The sequence below is a fragment of the Octopus bimaculoides genome, chromosome 12, assembly GCF_001194135.2.
Source record: "Octopus bimaculoides isolate UCB-OBI-ISO-001 chromosome 12, ASM119413v2, whole genome shotgun sequence".
Taxonomy (NCBI): Eukaryota; Metazoa; Mollusca; class Cephalopoda; order Octopoda; family Octopodidae; genus Octopus; species Octopus bimaculoides.
Window position 1 is genome coordinate 36,254,847 of NC_068992.1, and position 13,964 is coordinate 36,268,810.

A 13,964-nucleotide genomic window follows, 5' to 3' on the forward strand; every position below is an offset into this window, starting at 1 on the left:
ATATATATATATATATATATATATATATATATAATATATTAGAGGAAAAATCAAAACCAAAACAGAACAAGTATTTCAAGTCATTTAGCATAATTTAATTAGGGTAACCTTAATTAAATCATTCTAATTAAATTATTCTAAATGACTTGAGATACATGTTCTGCCTTAGTTTTGATATTTCCTCTAATATAATATATACCTGCCATAACGGAATCCTAACATAGATCTCTAGCTGTGATCTTGGAACCTAAAAGGACAGGACATTCGGAGTTTTCAATCTTCAGTTGAGAAGCAGATCGTCTTTGCAGTTTCGGCCAGTTAATCTCGAGACTGCTCTAATCTGGCCAGCTCCAAGGAAATCTAAGCTAAGAGCATTAGATTCTTTGGAAGAAAGCAAGCAAATGTTTACAAAAACAAAGACGGAAAGACAAAAACGGAGAAATGGTACACAATTACAAATACAAACAATAGGACATTAACAACAAGTGTCTTTTGACTAAGGATGAATTAAATTAAGCTGGCATATGTGGAAGTGAAGCCTTATGGCAGGAACATTGGAGATAAATGTCATGGGAAGAAATACCAGAGATGCTGCACAGCTAGTAGTGGATCCATGAAAGAAAAGTCAAGCTTGGCTGACCACCAGTCACATGGAAGGAGGGGAGAGAGGTAGTGGATAGAGGGATTGAAGAATTAGGGCGGGATGAGAAAGAGAGAGAAAAAACAGAAAGAGACAGACTGAGGTAAAATGATGAGAATGAAGGGAGTACTAAGAAATGTGAGAGAGGATGAGAGCGAGAAAAAGAAAAGTGGAAGGAACACAGAAAGTGTGAAAGGAGCTGAAGGAAAGAGTAAGAGTCGTACAGAATTTATATATATATATCTGTACTTACATACAGGAGACCAAAAGTGTACGTATGCTGATATATATATATATATATACTTACATACAAGAGACCAAAAGTGTATGTATGCTGATATATATATATATATATATATTTATATTAGAAATAATACATTTCTAAATCTCTCAGAGAGACTTAAGCAGTAGTGATGCAATAAAGTAGTTGTATACTGCCAACTTAACGTGACAGTCCCAATAAGGGAATATACTACTGCTATTTAGCCCTAGGAAGCTGGACCGCTTCCTGTCGGCCTTGACACATACATACATACATACATATACACATACAAACAAACAGACAAGCTTTCTCAGTTTCTGTCTACCAAATCCCACTCAGAAGGCTGGAGTAGCAATCTCTTGACCAAGATCCTCTATCAGACCTGTATCCACATGCTAGTGAAACAAACTCAACTACACAGTTCACAGTTACATCCATGTGCCTCAATTATTTTTACTAATAAATGTGTTGTTCATGTAACGATGGATGTGAACCACTAATTTCCATTGACAACTAGTAGCTATCCCTAACTTTGGGATTGAACGAGCTGGATATATAATGAGGATATGATTTCAGAAGAATGAAATGTAAATTCATTCCTGAAGAGATGTGTTCTCAAAATTTGAAAGGATAGAGTTTTAGTTTCTTAGTCTACCAATTTTGACACTCCACAATTCCTGGAAAGGTGTTAATAGCCCTTAATGAGAGGAAGGAAATAGTTGTTATAATTGATAAATATGAAGATATAACAGAATTCTTTCGTGTTCACTACACTAAGTAGCACTTCACTATATAGTTTTACAGATTGCATCCTTGGTAAATTCTCTGTCATTTAAATCACTTAATCAGTGAATAAACTTCACAAAAACACTATATCTTCTCAAAATTATTCTGCACTCTGGTATGTATTTATTAGACTGCAATTCACTACAGGGCCAGCAAATTCAATGGGTGGGGTAAGTCAACTATGTAAACTCCAGTCCTCATCTGGTACTTATATCATTGACACTGAAAGGATGAAAGGCAAAGTTAACTTCAGTGGAATTTGAACATAAGAATGGACGAAATGCCACCAAGCATTTTGCCCAGTGTGGTAATGAGTTTGGCAGTGTGCCACCTTGAAGAAATCTTGTAATATTGATTTCAAATTTTAGCACAAGGCCAGAAATTTCAGGAGAGGGGTAAGTCAATTATATCAATCTCAATGCTCAGCTGATACTTATTTTATTGATCCTGAAAAGATAAAAAGCAAAGTCAACCATGGTAGAATTTGAAATAAGAACATAAAGACAAACAAAATATCACTAAGCATTTTGCCCAGTGTGCTAATATTACTATCAGCTTGCCAACTTGAAGAAATCTAATATTAATTTCAAATTTTGGCACAAGGTCAACAGTTTCTGGTTAGGGGTTATGTCAATTACATCAACCCCAGTACTCAACTGGTACTTATTCTGTTGCCCCCAAAAGGATGAAAGGCAAAGATGGATGAAATGTTGCTAAACATTTTGCCTGCCATGGTAACGATTCTGCCAGCTCAACGCCTTAGCAAATCTAATAATATTGATTTCAAGTTTTGGCACAAAGACATCAAGTCTGAGGGAGAGAGTAAGTTGATTAATTGACCCCAGTGCTCAGCTGGTACTTATATATTGTCCCTGAAAAGATGAGAGGCAAAGTCGACCTTGGCAGAATTTGAATCCATAATGTAAAGATGGACAAAATGTCACTAAGCATTTTGCCCAGTGTACTAATGATTTTGCTGACATGCTGCCTTAGGAAATCTAATAAAATTAAAACATATTTGATTTTGTCACTGTACTTGTGAAAGGTCAGACTTATTTCTTACTGCATGTCTCTGATTTTATCAATTCAAATTTCAGAATTCATTGTTTTGTTGTCACCAACACTAATGAGTTTGCTTCATTAGTGGGTTAAATTTCATTTGATTTAGCACTTTAGTTTTTTCACTCACTACTCTAAATATGTTAGTCTGCACTTGACTTATAGTTGATATTGACCATTGGATGAACACTGGTGTGTTTCTGGTATTTATTTTACTTTGAGAGAATTAAAAGCAAAGCCAGGATTTTAATTCAAAATGCAGCAAAGAATTTTTGATATCAAGACACTGTCCTTTCTATAACACTAATCATACTATTCATAATAGCAATATTTTTAATAATTTTACATTTATATATCTGATTGGTTGGTGGGTATAGTCATAAGTGGCTGCCCTATAATTGTTTGTGATGTAAAAAAAAGTTAAGTCTTTATTTTCAGCAAACTAAGACACTCTTATATTTTCATGTAAGTTTCAGAAAATAGTGTTACAAATATTTTCTTTACTGAGATATGCCTGTCACTAATGTTTACTTTTCTAAGATATACCAGTTTTTCTCTGTGGATGGATAGAGCAGTCCAGAATTTGAATTTTTTTATTTTGGAGGAATAATTATGCTATTGCCATTGTATGTCCTTCCAAGTTCAAAACACTTGAATGTGAAATATGAACGCTAAATGTATGTCAGTCTAACATACTAAACCAATGTTATATGCTTTGTACATAGATGACTGCAATCTTCTAGCATTATAGCTTCAGGAGTAAAGTTTGAACTTATTCCTATAAGTAATGTGCATTTGATGATGACAATGAGGCTAAAAGCAAAAAATGCTAAGCTTCAATATTGCACTAAAATTCGTAGTTACGTGAATTTATTGATTGCCAAATTGCTGAACAAACTGACATTACTCCATAACTAAGAGCTTGGTCTGTTTTAATATTTAACTTTTGCTAGCTCAGCCCATATAGATTTGAAACAATTTCCTGTGAATGGTAGTGAGAGCACTGCATAATTGTCAAATGTTTCATTAGCTTGCAGTGCTCACTTTAAAGCATCCAACGGGTTATTTTATTTTTTTAAAACTTACCTATTTTTTTTTTATTGGAATGGTATATAGGAAGGGACTATGCATATGACCTTTGCAAACTTTCCAAGACCAGAGCTACTGACACAGCTAATGCTCCACTTGAACAAGTAATTGTAAAATGATTCTAAAATAGGCAAGAAGACCAAATGTTCAGCATTCCCATAATTAAAGTTCAAAATGTAGACAATGAAGAAGAGTACTGCATTCTTGCATGTAAGTTTGATGTTTGGTGCATATGTAGTTAATTATTGCAATTGAGTAGAAGTACTTTATCTCAGGGCTGGTTTAGCTGACTAATTGTATTGGTATCCATTATGGCTATTCACAAATTCTCCTTGACATTTGTGTGTGTAAAAATATCCACTCATACTATTCAGAAACAAATATTCTTAGAATTCTAAAATACTTTTTCAAGGAAATAGTTTTAACTCATTTAAACCATATATCTTGGCAGCAAATACGAAAAAATATGTTGAATTCTGAGAATATTTATGTCTTTGAATGTATGAAGAGGTATTATAAATCCTGTCTGTTCATTTATCTATCCTGATATTTTATTATAATATTTTTTACCACCATGTTAATTGAAGTTAGGTATATTCTGTTTAATATAGAATTTTTTCAGCTCTATAATATTATAAAACATTTTTACACAGCTTGGTCATTATAAATTCATTTTATATTGGTTAAAGTTTAGATATTCTTCTATTCTGATTCAGTGTCACTCACTAGAGTACATAAACAATACTGGCTATGCGCACGCATGTGTGTGTGTGTGTTTTATATATACACATATATATGCGTGCATACATACATACATACATACATACATACATACATACATACATACATACATGCACGTGTGTGCATATGTCTGCTTAAAGTTGCACTTTTTAAAAAATTTGCTAGTTACAAGTGGTAATACTGTTGTCATTTCTCCTGTCAACAAATTGTTTACTAACTTTGTGCCTTCAGAGACATGTAAAATAAGAGATTCTTTACTTGCAAATTAGGTAAAGGTCAGTGACATGGAGGGTATGTAGCTGTGAAACAATGCCTGAATAACATATTCATCTAACCCATGTTAGCATGAACAAAAAGCACATAAAAGCAAACAAAATGTTTATGTACATGCACACACACGCATACGCACACATATAGATACACACACACACACACACATACGATGATACATACATACATACATACATACATGCATGCATGCATGCATGTATCTATTCACATATTAACCACCTTCATATTAGACCATTATCAGCACTGTCACCAACATCATTATCAATGTCATTATAAAAACTACCATCGTCATTCTCTTCCAGTTTTGTGTCTTAGGATGTGGGAGAGGTAGAAATTGTTGTCAGTAGTTACAGTTATAATGCAGTGGTGATGATGTTTGGGATATGGTGAGAATAATTGTCTGTATCAAGGAGAAAATGATGCTGGTGATACTGATGGTGACAGTAATAATCACTTGGTATTGTGATGGAGAAGCTAGTGTTGTATGACGTTGTTTAATAACCTCCACTATAGATGACATTGGCAGTCATTTTCAGTAGACTGACTGATATTGTTAAAATTAGATTCTCTGGCAACATCCTTCCCTTAGTTTTTTATTGTGACCCACTAAAATGATGAAGTTCCTTAGTAAAAACAAAACTAATTTGTTGTGTTTGTTTATAAACCAGGTAAGGCATAACGCAATCATGATTTATTCCTCTTAAATCAAAGTTAAAATCAAATCAAATCACAATCAAATGGAAATTGTAGTTGTGACCAATGCCAGTGCTGCCTGACTGGCTCCATGCTGGTGGCACACAATAAGTACCATGCATGCATGGGTCATTGCCAGTGCCACCTGAACTGGCTCCCTGTGCCAGTGGCACGTAAAAAGCACCATCTGAACATGGTCGATGCAGCCTCCCCGCTCTGACTGGCTACTGTGCTGGTAGCACGTAAAAAGCACCATCTGAACGTAGCCGATGCCAGTGCCACCTAACTGGCTCCCGTGCCAGTGGCACATAAAAAGCACCTACTACACTCTTGGAGTGGCTGATGTTAGGAAGAGTATCGAGCCGTAGAAACACTACCAGATCAGATTGGAACCTAGTGCGGTCTCCTGGCTTCCCAGTCACCAGTCAAACCGTCCGACCCATGCCAGCATGGAAAACAGACGTTAAATGATGATGATGATGATGATGATAAAAGTTAGTATAATGGTGATTATTCTCCTGAGTAGACTTCATAATCAACGTTGGTTGGTCACCAGTTTATAATGGTTTTGATTATCGGTTTATAAAGGTTTTGACTTGGAAGCGATAATAAATATAATTATTTCTTCAGTAGGAATCTATGGTGATAAACCCGACACTTATAACTTAATTATAAGCATTTACCAGCATACATAAATCTTAACTCAGGCTGCATAAACACTGTGGTGAATTATACACACCAAGACACTCAACGTGTATGTATGTTGAAGATAATAAACCTTACTCTTCTTCACTGCTATAATAACAATTTCATAGTTGCAGAAATAAATTTCACCAACAGGTTGAAGAAAATGAAGAAAGAGAAATTATTTACTAAATTATTTTATTTACATACATATAATATTTACAGTACATTTTTATAAGTCAAAAGAAAACTGTTGTAGAGAATTACAACATAAAATTTATGTTAACTAATTCTTCCATAACCAAGCTACAAGAGTTTTAAACAACAATTCAAAATAGCCTTGTTGAATTAGATAAAAGACGTGGCATAGCAATAACCAATATCTCAAGAGAGTGAGTGTCATGGAAACGAGTGACAACCAATGAACACTGAGAGTGAGTGTCGTGGAATCGAGTGACTACTAATGAACACTGATTAATTTCCCAAAAATCAGGGTTTTTATAACTGCTCATACCTGAATTATAAAATCTTTTTTTTTTTTTTAATTCCAGGAATATAAAAGTCCGTAAGAAATATATTCAAACATACTGAGAAAGTCTTTTGGGGAAAATGTACAATTCTACCACTTCTAGTTTTCTTTTCGCTTGTAGGTGATTTTAAAGTTGACTTGTAGATCTTTTTCTCAACCTTAAGTTCACTGCTTTGAGAATTGTTCTGTTTTGAGTTATTTTGAAATGTGTTGCTCAAATTTTTATTCTCATGACATGAAGACAGGTTGAAATAAACTTTTTTAACTCTGTCTAAACTGGCAATTTCCTTTTTACCATGCATATCCAAGGTCATAGTTTTATCTTTAATTGACAAAACTTTAAAAGGTCCAGTGTATTTATAATTCTGTGAATGATGACTGACATCATTACGTACAAATACATGAGTCCAAGAATTAATATCAGAAGGGTCGAAACTTTTAATATTTTGTAATTTACTTGTAAAAGAAGGAACATCAGAGAGAAATCTCTTGAGTCGGGTTACATAATTGTTAATATCTACATTAAAAGAATTGGTTTCTTCAAACATTTGGCAAGGTAGAGTTAATGTTGTTCCATAACAGCAGTTCAGCAGGAGAATAAAAATTTAAGCAGAAGGCTGCATGTTCAAATCACAACAGGGTCACCAATTTCTAACGGTGATTATTCTCCCAAGTAGACTTTGTAATTAACGTCGGCTGGTCACCAATTTATAACGCTTTTGATTATCTGGTTTATAAAGGTTTTGACTTGGAAGAGATAATAAATATAATCATTTCTTGAGTAGGAATCTATGGTGATAAACCTGTCACTTATAAGCATTTACTAGCATACATAAATCTTAACTCAGGCTGCATAAACACTGTGGTGAATTATACACACCAAGACACTCAACGTGTATGTATGTTGAAGATAATAAACCTTACTCTTTTTCACTGCTATAATAACAATTTCATAGTTGCAGAAATAAATTTCACCAACAGGTTGAAGAAAATGAAGAAAGAGAAATTATTTACTAAATTAGTTTATTTACATACATATAATATTTACAGTACATTTTTATAAGTCAAAAGAAAACTGTTGTAGAGAATTACAACATAAAATTTATGTTAACTAATTCTTCCATAACCAAGCTACAAGAGTTTTGAACAACAATTCAAAATAGCCTTGTTGAATTAGATAAGAGACATGGCATATCTCAAGAGGGTGAGTGTCATGGAAACGAGTGACAACCAACGAACATTGATTAATTCCCAAAAAATCAGGGTTTTGATAACTGCTCATACCTGAATTCTAAGAACTGTAACTAAAGTTAGAATTCAAAAATTCAGTAATTTTAACCAATGGGAAACAAATAATCAATAGCTATTCAGTCAACATAACTATGACATCATATTACTGCCAATAAAGGTTTATTATAACTTGCTACAATAGCATTTGTTGGGAAATTGGTATTTTAGTTATTTGACAGTATGGTAGAAACTCAGATTTTTACACATGGGAATAGTTTTGTACCCCTGCCCTCTCGCAGCCAAATCATAGTGTGTGAACAGCAACCACTTGATTATAATTCAATACTACATTCAAGAAACTCTATTTAGTGCTCAACTTCTATAATATACTAACCACTGAAAGAATCTCTAAATGATTAGTTGGCCTATTTGAATAGTAACCAAATCTCTCTCAAATTACACTACAGAAGAAATCACATTAGGTAATATCTTTCACATTCCTAGAAAGAGGAGATAGTGATAGCTGGAACACCTTTGCTCATGCATCTGTTCAATCAAATTTGATTTGGGTTAAACAACAACAGCTTCCAAATTCCACCCATTGAATACTTTACTTTCTTTAGAACAGAGTTCACATATTCAGTTTCCCCATTATCATTGTTTAATGTCTGCTTTCCATGTTGACATAAGTTGGACAGTTTGAGAGGAACTTGAAAGCCAGAGGATTGCACTAAGCTCCAATGTCAGTTTTGGTATTTTTCTTCAGCTGGGTGTCCTTCCTATATGCCATCCACTTTACAGAATATACTGGATGCTTTTTTCATGGCACCAGTACTAGTGAGGTCACTATTAAATCAAAAACTGATCTAGTGGTTATTCATTTAGCTGATTTTGTGACGTCTGTTTTAGTAAATATTGAGAAAGGTTTATTAGTAGAGGAATGCATTGGCAGAATTCATAGAATGTCAGATAAAATTTCAAGTAGTATTTAGTTGTATTCCTTTATGTTCTAAGCTCAAATTCACTGCAGTCAACTTTGCCATTCATCCCTTTGTAATTTATAAAATTAGGTACTCGCCAAGTACTGCCCTTCTATCAAAGTACTTGTGATTTTGTGCCAATGTGAGAAATCACTTTAGTTATTATTACTATTATTTCTTATAGTAATGTCCTGAAATCCATAGGACTGGTACCAGCTCTTCACTTTCTGTAGAATTGAGTAGATGAAAGAGAAATGCACCCATCTCTAGATGGGCGAATAATTTATCACATGTATCTTTCCTTACAAGTTTAGTTGAAACTCAGTACTAAACCACTGAATCATTTAATCTAAGAATCTTCAATACTTAGTGGACAACTATACTACACAGAATTTTTCTTTATTCATTTATCAAAATTCGTACATAAAATTATCATGATGGTTTTAATTTAAATCTAAATGCTTTAAAACAGGATTTAATATGAAATAAATCAGAGTAGTTTCAAGTGACTTGATACCAAAAAGTTAATGACTTATAGGAGCCACTAACAATCTTGTTAAAATCATTTTTCCAGTTGTTAAAGCAGTGTGATTTTATTTTTTATTATTCAGATGAAGTCTTTTTACCAATCCAACAATGTCATGAGGTAGCCCATTCTACCAGCATTCAATGTAAGTCAGTTTTATTTTTAGCATTTTGATTTCATTCTTTTGTTTTATTTTTAGCATTTTGATTTCATTCTTTTGATTTCATTCTTTTATTTTCCTAATGCTGTTGGTAAGATACTTCTGAATATCAGAAGTTTGTTGTTAAAAATGCAGTTAAAATATAACTAATCCTATTTCTGACAGGTTTTAATCTGGACTATCAACTTACACACTGCAGGATGAGGTATCAGTCACTAGGGCTTGGAATAGATTTGTCTTTGCAGATGGAGGCTATCATTAACTTTTAGTTTTTTGGGTTTTTTTTAAATATTCTTTTATTTGTTTCAGTCATTTGACTGTGGCCATGCTGGAGCACTGTCTTTAGTCGAACAAATCGACCCCAGGATTTATTCTTTGTAAGCCTAGTACTTATTCTGTTGGTCTCTTTTGCTGAACTGCTAAGTTACAGGGACATAAACACACCAACATCGGGGAGACAAACACACACACATATATATATATATATATATATATATATATATATACGACGAGCTTCTTTCAGTTTCCTTGTACCAAATCCATTCACAAGACTTTGGTCAGCCCAAGCCTATAGTAGAAGACACTTGCTCAAGGTGTCATGCAGTAGGACTGAACCCGGAACCATGTGGTTGGTGAGCAATCTACTTACCACATAGCCACTCTTGTGCCTATATGACATTTTTATTTTAATACAAAATTCACTTTTATGAAATATCAACTGTGGTTCAGTAAAAGGTACTTATGTACATGACAGTAGAGCACTAACTGAAAGGATGTGATGTACTGATAGCTATGGCACTTTAATCTTTAACAGTTCATTGTTACTACAAGTTAGAAGGTACCAGTGGGTAGTTTAGTTCACTGACAATTTTAAGATTAATTACTGATTCATTGGTTTAGTGCTGAGTTCCAACTAAACTTGTAAGGAAAGATACAAGTGATAAATTCCTGGTCCATAAGTGTATTTCTCTTTCATTTACTGCAGAAAGTGAAAAATTGGTACTAGACCTGTGGATTTCAGAGCATCACTCTAAGGAATAATAAGTAAATTAATTTCTCACAAAGTCTTATTTAACTAATCTCAGAAGGATGAAAGGCAAAGCTGACCTCAGTGAGATTTGAACTTGAAACACGAAGGACCCAACTAAATACTACAAAGAATTTTGTCTGACACTCTATGAGTTCTGCCAACACACTGCCCTACTATTACTACTTGTAATAATAATATTTAAGGATAATTAAAATAAATTGTGTGAAGACAAAATTATTTTCTTCAACAACAATATCTTGATAGTGGGCAAGGTATATAATTTTGTTAAGCAATAGGTGTTATAGCTATTTTATATTTGAATGGTATGTATGGGGTAGAAGATATCCATATTGCTCTAAAAGCAGTTGCTTCACAAAATATCAAAATGATAACATGAAATATAAATGTGAAAGTGCCACACAAAATAATAAGTATTAAAATAAACCTAAAATACTGGATGAGAGTGGCTATGAGTAAAATGACTGTCTAATGGGCAGAAGTGCCATGTATTTAAAACTTCTGTGGAAATTCTGAAATGAACTTGCTATGAGACAAAATAAATTAATCTTTATAGTTACTATAAATTTTAAATATTTCATTTACATTTCTCAACATTTGTTTTCTAGTCTCTCTCAAATACTCTTTTTCTTTTATAATTTTCTTCAAGAATGGGAATTCAGAATTCAAAGAAGAAGAAGGAGAAAAAATGGAAGAAATATACAGATATTGGTCCTTCTCCAGGACTTACCTATGATGGTCTACAGACACCTTGGCATCACCTACAGGGCATGAAAGGATTGCCAACAAGGTCTATAGTCAATAGCCCCAAATATTATTATAGTGACTTTAATGTTACAATGAATACACCAAACACCATGCCACCAATGAACACCAAATGCAGTGCTTCTCCCTCTGTGTACAGAGGAGGTGCTGGCTCCTGGCCACCATCAACAGGGGAGCTCAGCTCCGACAACTACCTTAAAATAAATCTTGACAATCATCCTGATGTAACTAAGCTACAGAATGAGCAAAATGCTCGTCGGGAAAATATGGAGCAGAGAATCAACAAGATTCGAACCAGTGCCATCCAAGCTGCTGAGAGACGCAAATTTGCTGAAATGTTCAAAGCTGTGCCAAAAGAGACACAAACCAGTGCATGCACACCACACCATGCTACATCACACCTTCTACAAGAGACAAGCTTAGCATTAAGCAACTTGTCAACAAATTCATCACCCAATGCTGTGAGAAGCATCAACAGTAACAACAGCAGCAACAATGACAGTAGTAAGAAGAGTGCAAGAGGTTCTGGCTGTCGAATATTCTCAACTAGATCAAAAATATCAGCAGCATCTCATCACATGGACAATGATGATGATGACAAAGGGGAAATAATTCCTGTACAAATACTCAGTGAAGGCCAGAAACCTCCCCCAAACAAAGATCAGATTACTTTTGGATCATTAAGATTCAGTGAGTAACAAACAGTTTTGTTGATTATTTCTTTTTTATAATTTTACTTCACCTCTAACATTGTCTTCTACTTTTGTCTCTCAATATGTATGTGCATGTGTGTGTGTGTGTGTGTGTGCATGCACATACATGTGTACCTGTATATATCATCTTTCTCTAAGGAGTAGAGCGTCAGTTCTTTTAGCCTCTTAGCTTATCTGTTTTACCAAGCCAATCATTTTTCTGTAGTAGCACTGGATTGCCTCAAGTTTTGCCACCAGTTTGACACTCTGCGGTGCCATCTAGATGACTGGGAATGAAAGTTCTCCTTAAGAGTAGCATGGTATCCTTTTTTACTAGATCTGAATGATCTCAGAATCCATCAAGCTACTGCTCTGCACAGTGTTGCCATCTTGGTAATATACACATGGAACATTGCAGCATTATACATGTGGGTTCTCAGATCATGCATCAATCCTGATTCTGAGATTGCACTATCCCCTGCTTATGTGTATTCTGATTGTAGTTTGTTGTGGGTTGATAGTGGAGTGCTTCAAGCATTAAACTGTATGTTGTTTCTATTAGTCCATTTGTATACTGTATGCTGGTCATTTTGCAGTTTTAGTATGTCATCAGGGCCCTTGAGATGAGAGTGACTGACTGTATGGCTGAGGGCATGTCTGAGAGAGCCATCATGGATAGTAGTGTTCCCAGTACAGTTCCTCAAAGGACTCTGATGCAGATTGATGTCTCCCCAGAGATCACTCAGTTTTTGACATATCATTCCATGATCAACTTTGTCAAAGACCTTGGCAAAATCAAGATATATCTCATCTACATTTGAGTGGTTGAGCTGCTATTTCAGTACCCAGTCATAATGTATTATCTGTGAGGCAGCTCCTCCAAAGACAAACAGCTTCTCCCTGGATATAGATGTATACAAATGTATATATTAATTAGTAAATGTCTGTGTGTGTGTGTTTTATGTATATGTATATATAGCTTGTATCTGTATGTGTACATACGTACATACATGCATACATGCATGCATACATACATGCATACATACATCCATGCATACACACACACACACACACACACACACACACACACACACACACACACACACACATACATACATATTAGAGCCAGCACTGAAGGTTTTGTTTTGTATATGAATACCTCTATGTAAACTATGCAATCAAAAATCTGCAGCGATAACTTTAAAAAGTAAGTGAATTGCACTGCTAACATGGTTGGACAGTGTTGACGTATGAAACCTTTAATATACCTTTTAGTATATGAGAGTTAGCTGAAAAGTTCATAGACTCACCGAGATACTCTCATGGAGTATCTTTAACATAGTCCCTCTTATGGTCCACACACTTCTTCTATCTGTGTTGCAGTGCTTGGATAACATTAGTAAAGAAGCTTTCATCCTGTTGGTAAAAAAAGTCGTCAACAATAGATATGACATAATCATCATCATCATCACTGCAATACTGGTTCCCAGCCAAGTGTTTTTTTCATGCTGGAGAACAGATGATAAGTAGAGTCAAAGCCACAGTCACTCACAGCAGCCATTGAAAGCAAGGATTTGTGTTGGAGCATTGTCCTGCCATAGCAGCCATACCAAAGCAGACATTGGGACCTGGTACAGTCCTCTGGCTTGTTGGCTCCTGTTGAGCCATTCAGCATATGCTAGCATGGAAAATGGCTGTTAAATGATGATGATGATATATATATGTATACACACACACACACACACACACACACACACATATATACATATATATATATATATAATATATA

The 13,964-nt window shown here is 34.5% G+C and overlaps 1 protein-coding gene across 1 annotated transcript in view; it reads left to right on the forward strand.

Annotated features, from left to right (window-relative positions):
- Nucleotides 1-13,964, forward strand: part of LOC106875675 (uncharacterized) — a 168,029-nt gene that overhangs the window by 142,965 nt on the left and 11,100 nt on the right. The window contains exons 3-4 of the mRNA XM_052972127.1: nt 9,596-9,655; nt 11,368-12,173. Coding sequence (XP_052828087.1) covers nt 11,369-12,173 — 805 coding nt within the window. The 5' untranslated portion in view covers nt 9,596-9,655; nt 11,368. The remainder of the gene's footprint in view (nt 1-9,595; nt 9,656-11,367; nt 12,174-13,964) is intronic.